This window comes from Meriones unguiculatus, chromosome 18, assembly GCF_030254825.1.
Source record: "Meriones unguiculatus strain TT.TT164.6M chromosome 18, Bangor_MerUng_6.1, whole genome shotgun sequence".
Classification (NCBI taxonomy): domain Eukaryota; kingdom Metazoa; phylum Chordata; class Mammalia; order Rodentia; family Muridae; genus Meriones; species Meriones unguiculatus.
In genome coordinates, this window is record NC_083365.1 from 23531631 (window position 1) to 23553218 (window position 21588).

General features: G+C 44.3%; 1 protein-coding gene across 4 annotated transcripts in view; it reads left to right on the forward strand.

The window, feature by feature from the left end:
- The window catches only part of Fsip1 (fibrous sheath interacting protein 1), a 117542-nt gene that overhangs the window by 92165 nt on the left and 3789 nt on the right, over positions 1–21588 (forward strand). For all 4 annotated transcript variants that reach the window (XM_060371512.1, XM_060371515.1, XM_021661325.2 and 1 more), the window contains one exon: positions 20740–21241. In XM_060371512.1, the coding sequence (XP_060227495.1) occupies positions 20740–21241 (502 nt within the window). The remainder of the gene's footprint in view (positions 1–20739; positions 21242–21588) is intronic.

Here is a 21588-nt window from a genome sequence, read left to right on the forward strand (position 1 = left end):
CTCCCATTAGATTCCTGGCTCTCTGTTGTTCTTCCATCATTCCTCCTATCTGTACCTCTCAGTAGGCTTTGACAGGCTCTGCAATGTGCTTTGAGCCTGTTTACAGGGAAATACAGAGTCAAGCTATTCTGAGAATTTTTCTCTTCTTTGATGCACATATCTGTTCAAATTGGTAACAAATGTTCTCCTGTGGGTCCTTGTGGAATTTTAAAATATTCTTGGGAAATATTAGCAGATATTTTAAAAATACTTTTTATGAATCAGCCTTATTGAGGACTGAGAAAAAGATGAAGGATTAAGAATATTATTTCCAGATTCTATAATTAGCATGGTCAAGGGAGTGGCTCAGCAGCTTCTATTTGCTATAAAACATTTTTCTGCACCATTGGTGCCAAATACTGTTAATTCCAAGGATGGGAGGAGAAAGACTGCCGACTCAATCATCATGGTCGAATTAATACAGCAAGCAATTGATTAAAGCAAACTTTTTTATTCGTGTGCATGAGCTGCCTCCTGCTAGGGGCAGGGTTAGAGAGGTCAGCATTGGATGTGAGGAAGACAAGGTTTTTATAGCTCGGGGGTAAGGGGCTTCTCAATGGGGATTCGGCAGGCAGAATAAGAGATGTTACAGGAGCAGAATGTAAGCATGACAAGTTAGTCCTAACAACCTCCTGAAGCAAAGACATGGTGCTCATAAAGACAAGGTGCTCACAAAGACAAGGTGGTCATAACGACAGGTAGTCATAACAAGGGAGCCATAGCAACTCTTTTGAAGCAAAGGTAGGATTGTAAGATGGTTCTTAAGTTTTTGAAATAAAGACACGATCACCATTTCTGGAGCAGACAGTACAGAACCATTTGTAGTTAAGGTTACAGTGGGGGTATAGCCCAGTCCTTGAGAAGCAGAGGTTTAATCATAAACAGGAATGAACCTAGTGTCTGTACTCTAAGATGGCTTTTAAGACTAAGGGGAAGGTAAGCTGGTTCTTTAATACCTCCAAATAAGTAAAAGTTTTGCAACATTTTCCAACTTTGGTTCCCATAAAATTCTTTTTTTTTTTTTTCTATGTAATATGTCCTAATGACACAAACAGCTGCTGGTGTTTGTACCCCATTGCTTACCTAATGGGATTGGGACATTTCCCCGCTTTGTGACTTTTTTTTTAATAATTTATTTTATTTTATGTGTGTTAGTGTAAAGGTGTCAGATCCTTTGGAATTGGGATTACAGAGAGTTGTGAGCTGCCATGTGGGTGCTGGGAATTGAACCCGGGTCCTTTGGAAGGTCAGACAGTGCTCTAAACCACTGAGCCATCTCTCCAGCCTCCCACTTTGTGACTCTTAACAGGATTCTCAGCTTGCCTGTCACTGAGACTTCTGGGACTTCCTATTGATTTTCCTAGCTCTTCCTAGAAGAGCATTCACCAGATGTAAGCTATCAGAGCAGTCGTGTATGTAAACCTGGAACTAAAGGATGGAGCAGTAAGAATGGAAAATCCACCCAGTGCTTGCCATAGTGGTGGGAATGCCCAGTTACTGAGGTGGTGAGGATAGCCATCCTGGCAGTGGAATCCTGGCCCAGGTGGCATCACATGGATGCATTCAACCCAGCAAAAGTAGCAGCCACAGATCCTCTGAGAGATTTTGCTTGCATAGACTCCTATATATATACACATTTGCTTCCAGGAACCCTGATGGGTGTGGAATTTGACACATGGAATGGCTACAGGAAGTAGAACTGCCTGGACATGGGTGACAGCTGGGGTTGCTCTCTGTGTTAGTTAGAGCTGATGGTAGTGACGAATTCAGTTGTGGCAGGGATGGGGTGCTGGCACACGAGAGCATACAGTGGAAATTCTGCAAACGCAGGTTCCTTGAGCTACTAGAATGAAGTGCGGGGAGGGAAAGGCTCTTAGGCACATGCAGGGATGAGGACCAGGAGCAGTGAGGTAGTGCAGCCACTGCTTCTTATAAAGACCAGTGGTTTAAAGAGAGAGAACACAAGCTAGGGCTGTCAAATTCCCTATCTTAGTATGGATCAAAATGTAAAATATTTCTGTGACTGCGTGTAAAAAATTCTCTTATGTAATTTGTCTTGTAAAGGAGAAAAGTCAAATGCAGAAATGACAGTGTTGGTTAAATCCATAGCCAGGTCACTTAGGTTAAACTTTTGGCACACCCAGAAAGTAGAACCTAAGTATAGGCAAGGGGATACAGTAGAATTTGGTAAACTCGGGGTACCTTTAAGACTCCAGAGTCCTTTAAGCCACCCCTTCCACCTGAAGAAGTCCCTGCTTTGCTGGGGTTCTTCTTGTCTTCATGTAAATGTCTATATCCTGACTGTAGTTGTAAGGCAGATCAGTTCTCCTCATTCATTTTGTAGAGCTGTAATTACTATTAGAACCCAGCATACCTTAAAACACCGTTGATAAAGGCAAAGCTAGGAGGAGCCAGTTTATGGTGGTAAAAAGTTGTCAAACTTTGCTAATTATAATTGACAAAATACCCAGGGAACATGTATGACAATCGCATTTCAAGGTTTCAGGTCAGGTAAAGAAAAATACATTTTAGATGGGTTGACTTAATTGCCATGGAAGTACTTAGCTAGAGAATGGATGGCATTGATTCTAATAGTTTCTTTGATCTGTTGGCTAAAATTTGAACTGTAGCTCCAAATGAGATGTTTAAAATTTTCTTTACATGTCCTGCGAACAAAAATACCAATTCCCAAGGCTAAGACTGATGTGGGAAGGGGTTATATCATGATCCTGAAGACCTGTATGCCAACTAGATTCCTTAAGATGGTCTTGATGGAGACTTTTGGACAAGAGCTTGGAAGATTAAATGATGAAAGGCCACTAGCATCTTTGGGAACAAGAGAAGCATTCTGTGCTAGCCAAGTGATGCTGGTGGGTGATGCTACAGTTGCTGCCAGGAATATTAGGAGCATGCCACAATGGGTCAAAAGTCCCAGCACTTTCCCATCAGAAGACTAGGTGGGTATCAGAGCTGTATAATATTCAGCAAGATACACATTTTATCAGGAATAACAAATAAGGGTCCTTGGAAATGGCCATCAGTAACAGGACCTTTGTGACTGAAATAGTCATGAAACTAACTGTTCCATCTGGTTTTATAACATAAACCTCTGGGATTGATTTAAGCCATCACAACAAGAAATCGTGCCCCTTGCCCAGTTCTGAGACAGAGATCAGTTCCGAGACAGAGATCAGTTCCTAAACTCATCATCCCTAGACAGGGCATTATGAAAGAGCCTTGAATGCGTTTCTTAGACTAACGGGAAAAGAAAGCATTGAGACCTTCCAGAAACTCCCTGATGTGAGCTCTGTTTCAGATACAGTCCCTTGGCTACAGCAACTCAACTCGTGCTTTGATCTTTGTAGTGCGTTTACTTAGCTGGGAAAGCTTCTTTCTTATAGGCAAATGAGTACCTATTTCAAACAGTTCATTTTATAAATTCGAACACAGGAACTTTATGCTAACTTTTAGAAGCAACACAGTAACTGGACAGCCTTCCTTATGACTGTCACCATTCTGTCTACAAGGCTGTTGGTCATCTCACAGAGCACCCTGCCCTGTTCATCTTACACGGTATGGCATCACGTTAATAGGACTTTGGGAGTAAGGTATAGCAGGTGCCACTGATGCCCTGATGTAAGCTATGTGTGTGCTTTGGGGAAGGAGACAACCCCCAGCATGCAACAGTGAGCTTCGTTCAGCCTCCTGGCCTCCTGAGTCATTCCTAGGAGCCCACAGAATGTGGAAAGAGAGAACAGACTGTAGAACATTGTCCTTCAAATTCAAAGGAGTGTGCCATGCCACACTCATTCCCTTTGATGATAAGTACAATTTTTAGAATGTGGAATTGCTGGGTAAAGTAGACGATTGTTCTGGGAACTGGAACTGAACTACACTGTCCATAAATGCTATAGCCAAGCATCACAGTCAGCAAGAGGTTCCCATAACATGGCAGGTAGATACAATGGAGGATGTAGATAGAGACAACGAAGAAGGCCGACTGGAGGACTGACTTCTCAAACCCATAATGTCCCAAAGAAACTGGTGTGTGATACTAGCATGACAAAGTTGTAAAGAAACTAATTCATGCATTGTTTGATACATGGATCTAAGAAATGCAAACATCATATAAGAGTAAGGCAAGCTGGAGAAGTGGCTCAGTCATTAAAGGCTAGACTCAACCAAAATATAAAAATATAAAAGGAAGGGATCACATTTTTTTTTTCTGAGAATAAAAAAAGATGGACTGTGATAAGAACACGTCTGTATGCAGCCCATACCTCTTCTAGAAGCAGCATGTTTTTAAATCAAATATTTACTACATTCTTAACATATCAAAATACTTTTCTAGTTTCTGAGAATAGAGCAGTGAATTGATCCAAGCTTCCGCATACGTAGGACTCGTGTGCCAGTAGGGGGAAGTGTATAACAAATATGTGAGTCACATGTATACGGTGTCTGTGGGGCATGCTTTTCATGAGCTCTAGTGGCTGTCTGAAACGACGGCTAGTACCAAACCCAACATAGTCCATGCTTTTTTTTTTCATACATTCAGGCTTATGATAAAGTTTTAACTGATAAATTAGGTGTAGTAAGGACCAATAATAAAGTACGGCAAATACAATAGATTCTCTCCTGAGAGTTATGTGTGTCATCTTGCTATTGCTCAGAATGTCTTATTGTTCTGCACTCACCCTTCCCCATGTGTTGAAGTGAGAGGACTCAGTGCTAAACTGACTTACTTAGATGGATGGATTATTACCGTAGGGTTGCTAATAACCAAGACTGCTGGACAAATGGATGGTTTCCCATCTGGATAGGATGGAAGGAGAGATTTCTTCACGATAGTCTAAACAGTTCACATGCTCATGAATTCCTTTTTTTTTTCTGGCATTTTCCTCATATTTTCAGATTGTGTTTGACGATTGTGAAGCCATGGATAAAGGACACTACTGCAGGGTCCGAAAGGGGTGTGTGCTACATCTGTAGGAACGGGGAGCTGAGAGAGGGCACACGGAGAGACAGTGCAAGCAGAGACGCTAGCGTTTTTAACTGGGGTGGTGAGGGAAGGGCGCGGTGAGATGACATTTAGACAAATGACTGGAGGTGTGTGTGTGTGTGTGTGTGTGTGTGTGTGTGTGTGTGTGTGCGCGTGTGATGCATTGATATCCAGATGGGAAGCATTTTTAGATGGACGGCAAGGACAAAGGCACTAAGGCCAGAGCACGGATGCTACAGTCAAGGACTAGCAAGCCAGTGAGTGGGGCTGGATGGAGTGAGGGAGGAGGGGAGATGAGGAGAAAAGGGCTGAGAGATGATGAGAAATCCAGTTCCAATGCTTTGTCCCTGAGGGAGCTGGGTTGGGTTGGATGAATCCCAACAGCAGCATACACAAGTGTTCTGCTTACATTCCAAGATGGTGGCCCTTGGATTGAAACTTGGTCAGTAGGACAGCACAGCTGAGAGCAGAATGACAAGACTGCAGGCTAATGCCGAGATCGAACGAGAAGGAACGAGGGGGTGAGGTGTGGAGCGAGCAAGAATGAGGATGAGAGCGGGAGCAGAAGAAAAGATGTCTTATCTGGATTGTGTGGATGCTGTGGGAGAAAGGACCATGCCAGGGTTGCAGTTTTTCATGTGAGCAAAGGAAAGGCAGAAGCCGTTCTTCACTGAGCTGGGGAAGACTGAACCACAAGAGCATGATTAAAGGTGACAGCAGAAAATCACTACATTTCAGGTGGACATTGTCAGTCTGAGAAGACCTACTCACCAGGCAGTTAGAGATATGTCTGAAAGTGAGGAGACGTGCAAGCAAAACTATGTACTTGGGAATCATCACTGTGTGAATATCAGGCACCACTAAGAGAGCGAGGATGAAGAGGAAAAGAACGAGAGATCCAAGATCGAGCCCCAGGGCTTTCCTTGGAAGGTGAAGAGGTTGAGATACACTGGCCCAGGAGATGGAGGAGGGCAGGGAAATCGGGAGATGGCAGTGATCTAGGGGCCAAGTGAAGAGAGAGAACAGTTGTGTCACACACTGCTGTGGGGCCGGGGTGGATGATGGGGACTGAGAACTGACAGCTGTTTTACAGATGTGGAGGGACCTGGTCCCTGGACAAGAGCGTGAAGGGCTAGGCAGGTGGCTTGCAGTGGCTTTAAGAGGATTTTGGTGACAATTTAAGAGTAATTATATTAAGACTCTTTTTTTTTTCATAAGGAAAATGGGGTGCCAACTGTAGTTGTTTAAGGCTGTAAGCCCTAGCACTCAGAAGGCAGAGGCAGGAGGATAATCATGATTTTCAGCTACATACAAACCCCATCCCAGTCCCCACTCTTCCCCCAAAGAATGCAAATAAGAGAAATTGAGTGTGTGTGTGTGTGTGTGTGTGTGTGTGTGTGTGTGTGTGTGAGAGAGAGAGAGAGAGAGAGAGAGAGGCTGTTCTTAAAATGCAGAAATGATGGACTCCTGTATGTCTGTGGAAGCAGCCCGGTGAAGGATGGGCAGACGGTGGGAAATGCGGCAGGAGTGCCTCTGGGTAGACATTTCTCTGGGGAGCTTACCTGCAGTGAATAGAGGTGGGTCTTTGAGTCTGCCCCTCTGCATTCCTGTCTGCTGGTTAGGCTTCAGTGGTCATCCCACAGTTAGTGTTAGAACTTATTTTGGGGAGGAATTGTGGTTTTTACTTCACATTTTCAACCCTAAGACATTAATTTGGAGTTCAATCAAATGGAAACAAAAGTATTCATTATTTTTGTCCTATTTCTAGTGACATGTTACTGTCTGACCAGGAGGTACAGTGTCTGAGGCTCTTCCTCTGCTTCCTCAGCCAGGGCATTTTTAGAGCATTTAATCACATGATCTTTCCGATGACCCCCACTTTGAGCAGCCCTTATAAGCTGCCAGCCTTCAGATGACCTAGTTCCATCTGAGGGACCCAGAACCCTGTGTAGTGCAGGGACTGGAACTCATCTGCCCATCACTGGAAACCGAAAGAGAAAAGTGTGACGTATTTCCTGGAAAGTGTTCAGAGGAAGGCGGAAGCCCCGTTACGTTCATTTCAATTCTATCCGTAGGAATAAAGAACCGTTGAGAACACCTTTGCCCTGTAAGTGCTTGTGAAAGGCAACACTTCGCTGCATGTTTGTGAGGCTTTCTGTTTAAACACACAAGTAGAGATCCTTAATTAAGCCCAACCACAAGAAGAAACGGAATATTACTTGGGTATTTTCATGGCAGAATGAATTAATCTCTCTGTCTGAATTGCAGTGACTATCACAGACCTGTGATTTAGGCTTTTTATTCTTCCTGAGCTTTGTGTGTGTGTGTGTGAGACTCTGAAACATTTTCTGCCAGTTATTATCCCCTTTACCCTGAGGTGGGATGAGTCACTATTTGTGGATAGTGACATGGAGAAAACAAGACATACTTGTGCCTTCAGCAGTGTTTTCTGATGGCTGGCCTTCAGTGGAACCTGAAATTTTCCATGTTGGGGAATTCTTCAGAATTAAAGTATTATTGTCTGGTCTGCCCAAATTCTAAGCCAGGTTTTGGTTGAACGGTTGCCTTCCGAAGCAGGCTCTATAGAGAACAGATCTCAGGAGGGAGGAGAGGTACTGGGGTTAGGCTGGGCCATGGCTTGAGATCATTGGTCAGTAAACAGACTAAGACCTATGAGTTTATGGGGTGTCACTATAGCAGGTACAAGATCTCCCAAAGAAGATGGTTTAGCAGGTAAAGGTGCTTACTGCCAAACTTGATGACCTGAGTTCAAGCCCTGGGACCCATATGTTGGAAGAAGAGATTACTTCAACAAATTGTCCTCTGAGACACACACACACACACACACACACACAGAGAGAGAGAGAGAGAGAGAGAGAGAGAGAGAGAGAGAGAGAGAGACAGACACAGAGGTACACACACAGGCTTAAAAAGAAGCCATCATGAAGTCTACAGATCTTCATTAAGTGTTGTTTTTTGCCAGGCCCTGGGAAGATAATCAAGATACAGCACTGAGGAGGACCCAGTTCTCGCCCTGGAGAATTTAACATGTATTGGGAAGGTAGACACAGGGGGAACTGCAATGGTAAAACCTGGAGTTCCATGTGTGGGGGCACAGAGGGTGGCTACCATCCCCTGGACCTCTCCTCTTGTTCACACACTGGCTTCAGGTTTGTGAGATGAAAGGGGGCTTTTGCTACAGGCTGCTGTTAGATGTCAAACTGAAGGGGAGACATGTGCACCTTGTCATGCACCTTGACAACGGTACCACGCTGTTGTCAAGGTGCTTCCCTGGGAACAGAGCTTAAACCCCCTGAGCAACAGTGGGAAGAAGGCAGCTGTGAGGATGAAAGGTCCCTGGCCGCACTGTTTCTTAGTCTGGGCCTTGGATGAAGGTATTTACTTTCTCTGAGCCTTAATTTTCTCACCATTTCATTGTGGTGCTACCAACCCTGTCCACTTCAGCCCTAACCGAACCTGACTCTAGTGCAAGGCTGATGGCATGGGCTTGTCTGGACACTTGTCTAGTAGAGGCCCAGGTGACGTGACGGGAGACATAAAGACTCATCTCAGCCTTATGTGAAAGGGAACGTCGAATGCATCATTTATGGGACAGTAGAGCACGGTTTACCGGTTCTTCTGCATCTGTGTCCAGCCCTGTAGGTGGCTCTTTTGGTTTGCTGGCTAGAGAATTTAGCTTCCAGGATTTGGATGACAGCATGGCTTAGAGTGTGCTCCCCGCACTGTATCATCCTCGTTGGCAGCGCGATCTCACTTTGAGCCTGGAAATGTAAAAGGACAGTTCACTGAGCAGCACTATTAATGGGGGTGCTGTGTTTATGCCGGGCTTTGTGTGCCGCACAGAAGGCACGGGGTAATTAGATGCTTCAGATACGCGTCTAGACAGGGCAGGGCTGCGGGAGCACTTCAACCCTGGGAAACGCCACAGGCCACTTGTATGTGACCAGAAGCGGCTCTCCTTCATCAACAAATTCAGCATGAGGTTAGATCTAGGGTGCAGGGCTTATGGGCAGCAGAAGAATCAAAGCTAATGCAATCTGACAGGACCGAAGGTTTGTCCAACTGGGCTAGGACCGACTCTGCCTGGTGTGGCCTGATTGGAAGTGCTGAAAGGCATGGATGTCTTCCAAATAGTTTCCTGCCATCTGGCTGTGGGCCTGGATTTCCTTCCTAGAATCAGGGCTTGGGGTTACGTCATCCTGATTCAAAGGCTTCCTCTAAATGGGAGTTCGTTCCTTGAAAGAGTTATGCCTTGCAGTTAGGAGGGGAATGGGAAAGCACATTTTTGGACAGGTAGGCTCTGACGTGAGGCAGTAGGAGATGTTCAGATGTTTTGGATAGAGTGTATTTCGTGGTGAGAGTGTGCTGAGACGGAGCAGAGTGGGCAACGGGGGCGCTAGTGATGCCTCAAGGTCTGGCTGGGAAAGGGAGAGTAGATGCCTGTCTGCGTGAAGCAAGAGACACTCCCCCATGGCCCGCAGACTCACATGGAAATCTCAGTATTTTAAACACACAGAGAAGTACCTTGAAAACAGCCCCTTTCTGGTTATTTTGGTATTTTCCAGTACTGGAGATGTAGACAGCCTCACAGGAAGGTCACATTCTATCTGTGTCTCATGTTGGCTCTCTCTCAGCATCCGATGGTGTAGGTAGCCCCTATCCTCTCAAATCTGTTAGGATGCATGGTCATTGACTCACTGCAAAGGGTGTGCGATTATCTCTTAAGGCTCCGTCCACTTAAGGCCGGTGGAACTTGGACAGCGTGAACTTCAGCCTGTGGTTCCCTGAGAAAGCTCGTCCCATTACTGCTGCTGCCCGCTCACACCCTGGTGGCGGCGGAAATTGCACCTGAACCATGTACACCGTGAGCAGCTTTCCATATGCCTGTCTTACTCAGTGCAAAGGTTTACTTGTTCCTACTCCTTTGGAGCGAGCTAGACGCTAGATGTCTGTAGTGGGAGGTTTTGTGACTCGCCCAATTTTTAAACAGCAGAGGAAAAAGAGGACAGATTTCAATGTGGAAATACCAGCCTCCCCCTGCTCTATGTCGCTGCTAAGTTCATTGCCTGTCCCTCTGGTTAGGAAACAACAGTTTCTAGAAAGATAGTATGCAAGCCTAAGGAACACTTCACGCGAGGCCTTTTTCCTACATGGCCATGGGAATACACACAGCATAGAAGACAGCAGGGAGAAAGGGTGCTGGAGACACAGCTGAGATGCAGAGGGAGGCCACGTGTTCGCATGGCTTGCCCGGTCTTGCTTTGATTCCTCCGGGGCTGTGAGGGGCTGCTTCTTTTTAGCCTAGGCTTGTGCTCTGTCCGCAGAAGGCAAGCAGCCCTCCTGTCTTTTCGGTGGAGGGCCCTTAACAACTGAACAGCACTGCATGGCCTCTCCTCCACCTCATGCCAGTCATTTCTCTTCTGTTTAGCTACAATTTTGTCTTCCTTCCTCTGGCTCAGTTCATATCCTACCTCTATTCTCCTTCTGGCTGCTCTGGGTAAATGTCCTCCCAAGCCTCCCAGGAATTTTTTCTTTTCGTCCTGCCCTTTGCGTCATGGTTTCCCGCTAGCTCGGGTCTCAGCAATGACAATAGGCGTTGGTTATTAAGCCCCGAAGCCCAGGGATCCTCGAGTACCACTCTGTTTTCAGTAGTGTTAATGCTGCCCTGCGGTTCCTGTACAGAGGGAGCACTGCTCTGTGAGCCTTGTGGACCAGTTTTCAGAGTCTGGGTAGAGTTCCTTGGTGCCATGGGCCCCAGTCCCACCCAGCAGCTCCAGCTGCTACCTTCGGAGCCTTGCCAGGACTAGGAAACTGCTTCTTCTTGTCTCAGGAACAGGAGAGCTTGGGGAAATGCTTGGGCTGTTCCAACTTAATTATTCAAGGTAACAACTAAGACACTAAGAAGTGGGGTGTTACTGACGTGGCCAGTGCTAGCAGGCAGGAAAACTGCTCATTTTCTGTCGTGGGGTATCTCCTGTAATGTCATAGCACTGACTACCTCCTGGGGAAGGAATTGTTTCACTGCCTGAGCTTGGCCCTTAGTGTTTATTCTCCTGCATTGGTCATTACACATGTGCAGATCTAGGCATTCTCCTGCATTGGTTATCATGTGTGTGCAGATCTAGGTGATGGACAAACCAAATCTCCTTACATTGGAGTGCTTTAGTGATAAGACAGCCTGGCTCTTGGACTGCAGTGAGGAAATTTCTTGACCATGTGAGGGGTTATCAAACTTCTTCTAGTTTCTAGGGTTGAATATTGTTTCTTGTGTGAGTGGGGTATAGGTGAATGTTCTTTCTCATGGGGGAGTCCATCTGTGTAAATCATCTCACAAGCTAGAGGAGTGAGCCATTCTTGGGGCAGCTATGAATATGAATTGATCACCTATTGTATTCCCATCTCTAGGAAGCAGAAGTATTCATGGTGCCCAGTCAAGGCCTTGTCCAAAGTCTTGACAGGCTAAGTATTTGTCTCTACCTTGATTTTGTACCAATATATGGTCTCAGTGCTGTTCTTGGCTATATGTGAGTAAACATCATTTATCTTTTAAATCTTGTTGATCTGACCTGGCTTTAGATGAGTTTTTCTGAAGCCATCTTAGTCTAACCAAAAAAACATTGTTGAAGATCTCAGGGATGGTATTTTAGTGGTATAATAGCTTTGGTTCAAAGCTTGGGTGATGACAAGCACAAGATAACAGGCTGTAGAGAGGCAGCCCCTGAGAACCTAGAGAGGTTCGTGAGGGGTCAGTGTCACATAGAATATCCAGTTTACTAGCAACTCAGCTGACTTCTAGATCTAGTGAGGCAAGATTTGGCTCCATTCAAGGTTAAGACAGTCGGCTAATAGACTTCTTAACTTCTGCTCCCATTGTGACCTCTCTTAACCCATCTCTTTATAGTAAAAACTAAACATACACTTGAAGTAAGGAAGGCCTTCCAACAATGCAAAAATGATTCTCATAGTTCACACAAGGCAGGAAGTCAACAATCCCAGTGAATTGTGGGAGTGACCTACTGGATGTACTTTCCTGGGGTTGGGTATGGAGAAGTCATCTGAACCTTCATCATCTGAATATCTGCTCAACCTGGAGCCTCCTTCTAGCATCTTTCTGTAAATCTGCATACCTCACGCTCTAGTCAACCTCATTTTTCTGGAAAAATGGGATGGAGCTCAGACTCCCTTTTCTGCAGAGCCAGATCCCCAGCTTGGTTTCAGGAAAGGGAAGTGATGGATTTGGGATAAAGGCCATTCCAGTGACTTGCCCAGAACAAAGCGGACCTGATCCAAGTGCACTTAGTGTTAATACTTGGACGCAGCAATCCCTGGAAATCCTCCAGTGGTAACTGTCCCACGGAAGAGAGAAACCGGGACCCTCTTTCTACCAGCCACCCTACTAGAAATCAGAGCAGTGAAGTTGATCTCTCCTGTGTGTGTCTGGAACTTTCTAGCTAGGTCAACGGTACCACAGACTTCGATGCCTCTTCTCAGGGTGGTTTGCCCTGCCCTTCATCACACTCTGTGATACTCTTTCCTCCAATCCTCCCAGCCTCTAGGGGACTGGCTCACTTTCCTATTTATGGCCTTGCCTCATCCCTCAAGCCTCAGGCTTTGCGTCATCTCTTTCCTTTTGACTACAATTCAGATCCTCTTCTGGCCAGACATCTTCTATTTTTGATTAAAAACATGGCAGATCTTCTCTGTTCTAGCAAACACCTCTTAGGGACAGTATGTTTGCCAGACCCACCTTTATATGACTGGGAAAGCCCCAGTGCAAGAGAGGAAGGTAGGAGAGGAGAGTGAGCAGAATACGGGAGGAAGAAGCTGGGGGAAGGAAAATAGCCCATATCCCCTGGAATCCTTAGTTCAACTGTTGCAGGTGTTAAAATGGACACTATTTATTTTATAGCCATGCTGCTAAGTTCTGTTTAGCTTAACTGACAAGGCTAAAAGAAGTGATATGAGCCCTTTAAGTGTACAATCCCATCTTGACTCCAGATTGCTGATCTCTATTCCAACTGAAATGCCTTTTAAATGTTACCGACAAGGGAGCACTTTCCTTCCTTCTATCTGTGGGTCTTGCTATGTAATCCAGACTGGCGTCGAACTGGCAATCTCCTCACCTTAGTTTTCTGAGTGCTGGGATTACAGTCAGGCATTACCACGCTTAACTACAAGTGAGCGTTTTCCGACAAGCAGTTTTATTTTACACCTTAGTCAACTATTCAGTGGGCACTCAGATATAGTAAGGTTGGTGAAGCTGGGAAATACCTTGACAGACAGCCCTTTAAATAGAAACTAGGGAAGTCTTAGAGGGTCGGCACGTCCTTTCTTGTAGTTTATCAGTTTGGTAGATTTGGGGGATATCTCCTACTCTGCTTATGCCTATTCTTGGGAAATCATGCCTAGCCATGTTCATACTGTCTCAGACACTTGAACCTGATATAGTAGGTCCACCGACTTGACAATGACCTGTAAAGATACTTTGTTGGAAATTTGCTCTAAAGATCAAAGTGCCCATAGTGACTGGTGGGCGCTAACTGCCTCAGGCTCGAGTTGCACACGTGAGTGGAGGTGTAGAGAGGAGAAACCAGGGTGAGGGGAGAGAGAGGAGGAGGATACATCTGCAAGGAGGAAGTTAAGAGACATGGAAATCTAGAAGGAGAGTGATGAACCCTTGACGGAGCTCCCAGTTGCTCTAGACTTTATTTCCTGCTCTTGGTGGAATTAATGACCATTAAATGACCTCATAGACTCTGCAACTATGACCTTGTCACAGGTTGTTGTTTTTTTTTCGGATTTATTTTATTATTATTATTTTTTAATGTGACTATCATGTGTGACATGTTTTCTCTCTCTCTCTCTCTCTCTCTCTCTCTCTCTGTGTGTGTGTGTGTGTCTGGTTCAGGGGCCAGAATGTAGCTTTGGAGCCCACAGAGCTGGAGTTACAAGTATTTGTGAGCCAACCAACGTGGAGTTCAGTAGTATGTACTCTTCACTGCTGAACCATCTTTCTAGACACCGCCAGGCCCCAGCCTGTTTTATTTTTTTAAGGTTTCTGTAAACTGCTACTCATATGTTGCCAGCAGTGGCTGTGGAGACTTGTAAACTGGTATCTCGGTAGCCACACTGAGGGTGGAATGTTTTCTGGGTGTTTGTTTTGAAGGAGAAGTAGTTCTCAGCAAACACTTCCTTCTCTTTACTCTTGTCGTTGATTCTTTAGGGCGTTATGTCTCCCCACCATCCTCCCTTGTGACATGGAATTGGTTTTATATGGCGTTCTTCAGAAACTCTGTCGGGGAAAAGATGCCTGACAACTTAAGCTCACATCAAAGCCCCGGATTGCTTCTGCAAGCCTGTAATGGTGGATTTCACGGTTGTGTGCACTACACACCTCATCTCAATGGCTCTGTCAACAAATCCGATGCCCAAGTAATTAGAGATTTTTATGGCCGGGGAAACTGTAGATGTTTGGCTCAGGAGGAGACGCAGGGACCTGCTTCATCTCCAGCAAGCGAAAGTTTCCTCTGAATCAGACTTAATTCCTATACCAAACTGGCATTATCTGGTTGGAGGAGCGTAAACAGTGGGCACCCTGGGAATGGACCCTGTGACCATTGTGGTTTTCTTTAAGGAGCTGAAAGAAAGTGCGCTACGTTTGTCTAAAACATAGATCTATACTCTGAGCAAAAGACTGAAAGTTAAGGGAAATACTCAGTGGAAGAGTTTTTTTGTCTGCTTGTTTCGTTTGTCTTTTTCCCATTGTGACAGTGGATAGAAAGAGAGCACCAGCTTGGGAAAAGACACTTGGAGAATGAAAGAAAGAGAAGTTATTTCCAGTGAGTCCAGTCAGACTCTGGACCCAAATCATCTGTTTTCAACAAACCCCGACTCTTCTACAGGGCAGCTGTGGACATTGGACACTAGTTAATTTATTGGTCCCTCATGTTATGCATATGGGAAGTGAGAATAATAATAATAATAATAATAATAATAATAATAATAATAATGACATCTACCTCTTAGGTTCCCCGCAAAGATGAAATGAGTCAGTGCATGTACCTGGCCTAGAGTAAGTACTTGGTAAGTGTTAGTTATTACTGGTCTGCGATGCATCAGGTGGTGTCTTTAAGGCCAGTGAGGGCGCCCAAGAATCAACGCTACACTTATCATATGATTTTCCCAATGAAACAAAATCCAGTGCACTAACTCTGCTTATTTTCTGTGTGCACACTGGCTAATAAAGAAAGAATTCAAAACAAAGGAATGTCTCTGGGTGAAGTGAGACATCTAAAAACTACACATCTTTCTTAGCAGCCCCCAGACCTTTCTCTAAGATAGATCATGTAACAGTACACAAAGCAAGTCTTAACAAGCATAGGAAAACTAGAATAACTTCTTGTCTTCTCTCTGATTGCAGTGGAACAAATCTAGAAATCAGTATCAAAGAAGCTACAGAACATGCAGAAACTCAGGGAATTAAACAATGAACTTCTACTGAATGATGGATAATGAATGAATAAATTAAGAAGGAAACAAAATTCCTAGAATTGAATGAAAATGAAAACACACATGAAAGCCATTCTTCCAAGTCACACATAAAAGAAATCAGATCGAAAAGAAATAACTAACATTGCACACTAGGGCCCTGGGAAAAGAACAAGCCAAACCCCAAGCAGCGAGACAAATAAAATCAGGGTGGAAACTGATGGACTAGAAAATGAAAAAAATTATCAAGCAGTAAAATGAAGAATTGGTTCTCAGAAAGATAACAAGATCAACAAACTGTTAACCAAAATGAGAGGGGGGGGGGGAAAGGAGGGAGAGATAAAGCCAAATCAATAAAACTAGAGATTAAAAGACAGAGTACAACATATACCAGTAAAATTAAAAAAAAAAAAAAACTATCAGGATGTAGTTAAAAACTTACAGAGTACTAAATGGTCAAATCCAAAAGATGAGGTAAATAACATCAGACCTTTAACAAGCAATGAGATTGGAACTGTAATACAGACTCTCCCACCTAGACAGAGCCAATGCCTAGGAAGATCCACTGCTGACTCCTCCCAGACTGTTAAGGATGCACTAATGTTGTATTCTCAAACTACTCCATAAAAGAATGAAATGCAGAATGCCATCAATCTCTGCTTACGAAGTCATCATCACCTGGAAACCAAAATCAGTCAAAGACACAATAAAAGAGACAATAAAAAGCGTAGGTCAATTTTTCTGATGAGCACAGATGCAAAAATCGCTGCTAAGATGCTAGCAAACCAATTTCAAGAACACACCACAAGTCCCATTCACCACAGTCATGCTGCTTTCACCCCAGAGATGCAGGGGTGGTTCAACATATGCAAATCAGTAAATGGAATATGCCACAGAAATCTTCTGAAGTAAATCACATGATCATCCCACTCGATGCAGAAAGGCTTTTTGACAAAATCCAACATTCCTTCACGATAGAAGTCCTGAAGAGACAAGAAATAGAAGGTGTGTATCTCACAATAATAAAGGCTATTATCCATGTCAAATCTATAGCCAACAGTACACTAACTGGGGGACGACACTAGATTGGATAGCCACATTTAGAAGAATAAAAGTACAGTCCTGTCTCCTGGCTCCCACAAAATTCAACTCTAAAAGAATCAAATGCCTTTTAAAAGAATCAAAAGCCCCCAAACTCTGAAATGGCTAGAGGAAATCAGCAGGGAAAATAGTTCATAATATTGGCATAGTCAAGTGCTTTTCACTGGGACCCTAGTTATTCATTAATTAACAAGTGGGACCCATGGAAAGGAAAAGCTTCTGTGTAACAAAGGAAAACGTTGAGTGGGGAGGCAGCCACAGGAGGGGAAGGGTTCTTTATTAGCTACACATTTGACAGAGCATTAATGTCTAGAGCACACAAAGAACTCCAGAAGCTAATCAAACCATCCAGCCAACAGATAAAGCTAAGGCAGTAAAAGGAAGATGAAATACAGATAGCCAATAAACATGAGCAAATGTTCTTACCTCATTAGCAGTACAACTTCAGAGGAATACAAATCAAGACCACACCAAGAGTCCATCTCACTTCGTCAGAACGGCAGGCATTAAGAAAATAAACAGTAGGCAGGTGTGGTGACGCATGCTTTTAATCCCAGCCTTCAGGATGCAGAGGCAGTTGGCTCTCTGTGAGTTTGAGGCCAGCTTGGTCTGCAAAGTGATTCTAGAGGACATCAGGGCTATAACACAGAGAAACCTTATCTTGAAAAACCAAAAATAAACAAATATTGGAAAGAAAAGAAACAATAGTAAATGCTGGTGGACGTAGACATAAGAGAGCCTTATGCGCAGCTGATGGAGATGAGAATGGGTGTGGCCACTGTGAGAGTCGGCATGGAGATTTCTCGTGGGATATCTGTATATCCCACTTGACTCAGCCACATCATTCCTGCGTACTTACCAGAGGAGCCCAAGTTAATGTAGTACAGAGACACACCACCGTGCTTAGGATGCTGTTGCTCACAGCGGCAAAATTACGGAAGCAGCCTAGGGGTTCAGCAACGAGGGAGTGGGTAAGGAGCTGTTCTCAGCCATAAAGAACGAAGCTGTGTTGTTTGCAGGAAAACGGATGCAGCTGTAGAGAATCATACGAAGTGAATTAAGCCAGTCTCAGAAAGACAAAATATTGGCTGCGAGTGACTCCTGCTTTATACATAGATGTACATGAAAGTATGAAGTAGAAATGAAGCAGCGTAGAGGAACAAATCGGGTAATGGGAAGGAGACAGGAGTCACGTGGGAAATATCCTCAATGTATAGTATGTAGCTATAAAGACCTTAAGAAATAAAACGAAAGAAGACTCAACAAGGGTGCCTGAATGAAGACGGGAGGAGGGGCTTTAGCTCTCTACTGCAGCAAAATGAATCCCAGGAATGCACTATATTACATTTTCTGTTTATCATCCCATAAAAGGGCAGGGATGATAAGACTAACACACTTAGGAAAGTGAGGGAATCAGCTGACATGACATGTAGGTGAATTCTTGGAGTTGAGTGCTTGAACAGATGGCTTCTTGGCCGCTCACCCTGAGTGGCTCACCAGCTCAGGGCCATCACAAGCTAGCTGGATAAAGCCTCGGCCATCATGCTTTACTACTGAGAGTGGTCGAGGATGGTCCTGTAGAGCCAGAAGGTAGTGCAGCCCAGCATCCGTGAGTGGCTTATGCGGCGAAGGACTCTCCGGGGCCATCCTTCACTCATTTGATTTCCACTGTAGCCATTTGTATGTGGGCAAGGCTCTGCTAGGAACCAAAAGATGAGAAAAGCGGGTCACGTGGCATTTTCCAATCTGCACTGCCAGCCGGAAACACTGTTACTGAACTAACTTAAAAATTTTCAAGATTACTCTATTTGGTTCACTTTTGCTGATGATGTTTCGAGAGCAGATATTTTAACAGTTCACCACTAGTATTGTGCAGAGGCTAAAGAAATACAAGCTCTATTTTAAAAGTTGTTTTTGTGCTCGTAGCCGGGCAGCTCCCCAGTGTCAATCAGAAGGCGTTTCGTTTGTGTTTTTCTTGACATGTAAGTGGTACTAAGGATTGAAGCTAGAGCCTCACACAGGAAGTATGCTCTCTGCCAAAGAGCTGCACCTCTATCACTTTTTAAAAAATGGTTGTTTATTAAAAAGAGCATTTCAGAGAAGTCAGATGAGACAGCATCTTCAGTTCTCCATTCCCAAGGTTTTTGCTTGTCCTAAGGTTAAAAAATATTTTTCTTTTGCTTAGCTTTCATTCTCACCTCCTCTGTGCATATTTGATTCTGTGCCCTTCATTTTTTACAAAACATTTTGCTTTCCTCTCAGTGTTCAGAATTGCTTCATTCTTCTGGATATCTAACCAAACACATTGTCAGGGTTTCCAAGCTTCTAACCTATCAGTATTACTTTTGGAAGCAGCCAGGCATAGCAGATTACTTACCATTTTCCCCTCCTATCTGTTACCTGAGAGACCTGACTTCCACAATCCTTTATTCTCTTGGACCAACCGGGGCTAATTGTTTTGTTGTCTGAGACTTTTCATAAGGACAAATGTTTGATAAGTATCATACAGTGTCTTCTTTCTAAGTCCCAGCTGTTGCTCGCCTCATTGTAAATAATTTTATATAAGTGTAATCAGAAGGTATATTATAAGTGCCCACTGCTGCACGAGGGCTGTGTTCGCTTCCTAGATTTATGTAGCAAGGTGAAGGAAATGCTCTGAAAATGGGAGCAGTGCCACATCTAGATTCTGGAAGTTATTTATCAAAAGTAGGATTGTAGAGATGGCTCAGTGGTTAAGAGCACTGACTGTTCTTCCAGAGGACCTGAGTTCAATTCCCAGCAACCACATGGCGGCTCACAACTGTCTGTAATTCGGCTGCCAATGTTTTGAAACCCCCACACAAACATACATGCAGGCAAGACACCAATTCACATAAAATAAAAATAAATAAATCATTTTTTATAAAGTAGAATTTGCTGCCATGCAATCAACTCCTACTTGTTCACGTGCATATTAGCTTCAGGTTAAGCTATCTGAATTGTTTTCCAGATTATCACTCAGAAAAAAAAATTCTAGACAAGTTTCTTACTCTCCTCAAACTCACAGTGGCAGGTGCCATTGGGTTTTTATTTTTTAAAAGTTTATTTTGAGAGGAAGGCACCTTTTCAGTGTGTTTTAATGCATTTGGAAACTGTTCCTTTTTGAACTGGTTATAATTTGCTGCGGCTCTCCTGAATTTCTGCACAAGAGAGCCCTGTGCTTGGTGCATTTTTGTGTTTCCTCAGAACATCACTGGAAGAAGAATGTGGGCTTGGGATGTTCATTACATCTGGCTTTAGACAACTGAACACATACAGTGACTCTGTAACTCAGTTAGTAGAAGGCTTGCCTGGGATGCAGAGTCCCGGGTTCAGCCCCGGGTGCTGCACAAGCCAGGTGTGGCGGCATACTGCTGTAAGGAAAAAATGTTTTTGAACTCGCATCTTGTTTAGAACCCTCAGCCCTGGGTGATCTTTATAAGTGGAGACTGAGTCTGTGTGATAAAATCTTTCTACCTGAATACACTCTTCTTGGAATGCCCCTGGCCTCTGCCTCGGCCTGTCATTTTGAAGCAACTACAGCTCTCAGGATGGGCCACACCTTCACCCTTTCTCTTCTGTCCTCACCAGTCTTGTCCACTGAAAGCTGTGAGCAGACACGCCTGTAGTGAATCCCCGGGGGCAGGCGTCATTGGCCCATCCCCGGTTTCAGAACTGAGCGGTGTACGGCTCAGCTCACACTGGGGACTGGGTAGAGGCGGAGGAATCAGGCTGGAAATGATGGTAGCGTTCCTTCCCTGTGACCCAGCGGAAGACACTTCATTTTCAGCTCTTGTCTTTTCTCTGCGTCAGTGGCTTATTTGGATAAATTTAATCAATATTATATGATTCTCTTCTCTAGATGAGTGCGTATGATTGCTTCTAAATTTATCCTATAGGTTACTAGTTGGCCCCCTACAGCTTTGGGCGCTTTAAAGCAATGCACTTTCCTGTTTGTACTGGGTAAGGGTTTTCCTGACCCTTGAACTTCTGCTATATCCCTGGAAGTTTGCCCAGAACAAACACGTTTTATCAACCAACTGACTATGAAAACTTTTGGTTTGTTTCTTCAGTTAGACTCCACATTACGTCTTTCTGAGGAGCGGCTGAAATGTCTTCTGGAGGAGTGTGTATCCCAACAGAAACGCATCCGTCTTGCCCTTTCTTCTGAAGCACAAAACGAAGATATTGAAATAGCGCTCGAGCCTCCACAGCTTTGCCCATCTACCCTCTGTGAGTTACTGGAAGAGTCCAAAGCCAGGGACAAGAGACCCCAGCCAGATTATGCAAACGGGCCTGAGGAGGAGGGGTGCGCATCTCCCTCAGGTTTCTATCTCACCAAAGCCTTGGCTGGGCACTACAATCCAGAAGCTCTGCTCATCGAAATAGAGACCATGAAAGGCCTCCAGTTCTCAGAGGCTTTCAGCGATGCAGCAGACTATTATATGTCAAAGACCATTGGCGTCGGGAGACTGAAAAAGCCCCCTTTCTTGGATGATCTCCTGGATGACATCTACGTGAACTTCTCAGATGACCAACTCTTGAAACTCAGCCGTCCAGAGAAATCACTAGCAGGTGAGGTTAGATAGCACATGCTTTGTATTTCTTAAACATTTCCACATGAAGACAATGTGAACAATACATAGAGGAGGGGGCAGCTATAATTTGTGACCCTATTTAAACAGCTGAAACTTTAATCTCTAGTGTAGTCTACTCTAAAACCTGTCTGTCTGTCTGTCTGTCTGTCTGTCTGTCTGTCTGTCTGTCTATCTATCTATCTATCTTATCTATCTATCTATCAATCAGTCATCTGTCTATCTGTCCTTATCATCTCTCATCTAGCTATATTCTGTTTGAGGTCTATGATAGGTTGATTTTGAACTAACACCCCAGTCCCGCGTTTCTGTCTGCTAGGCAACTTG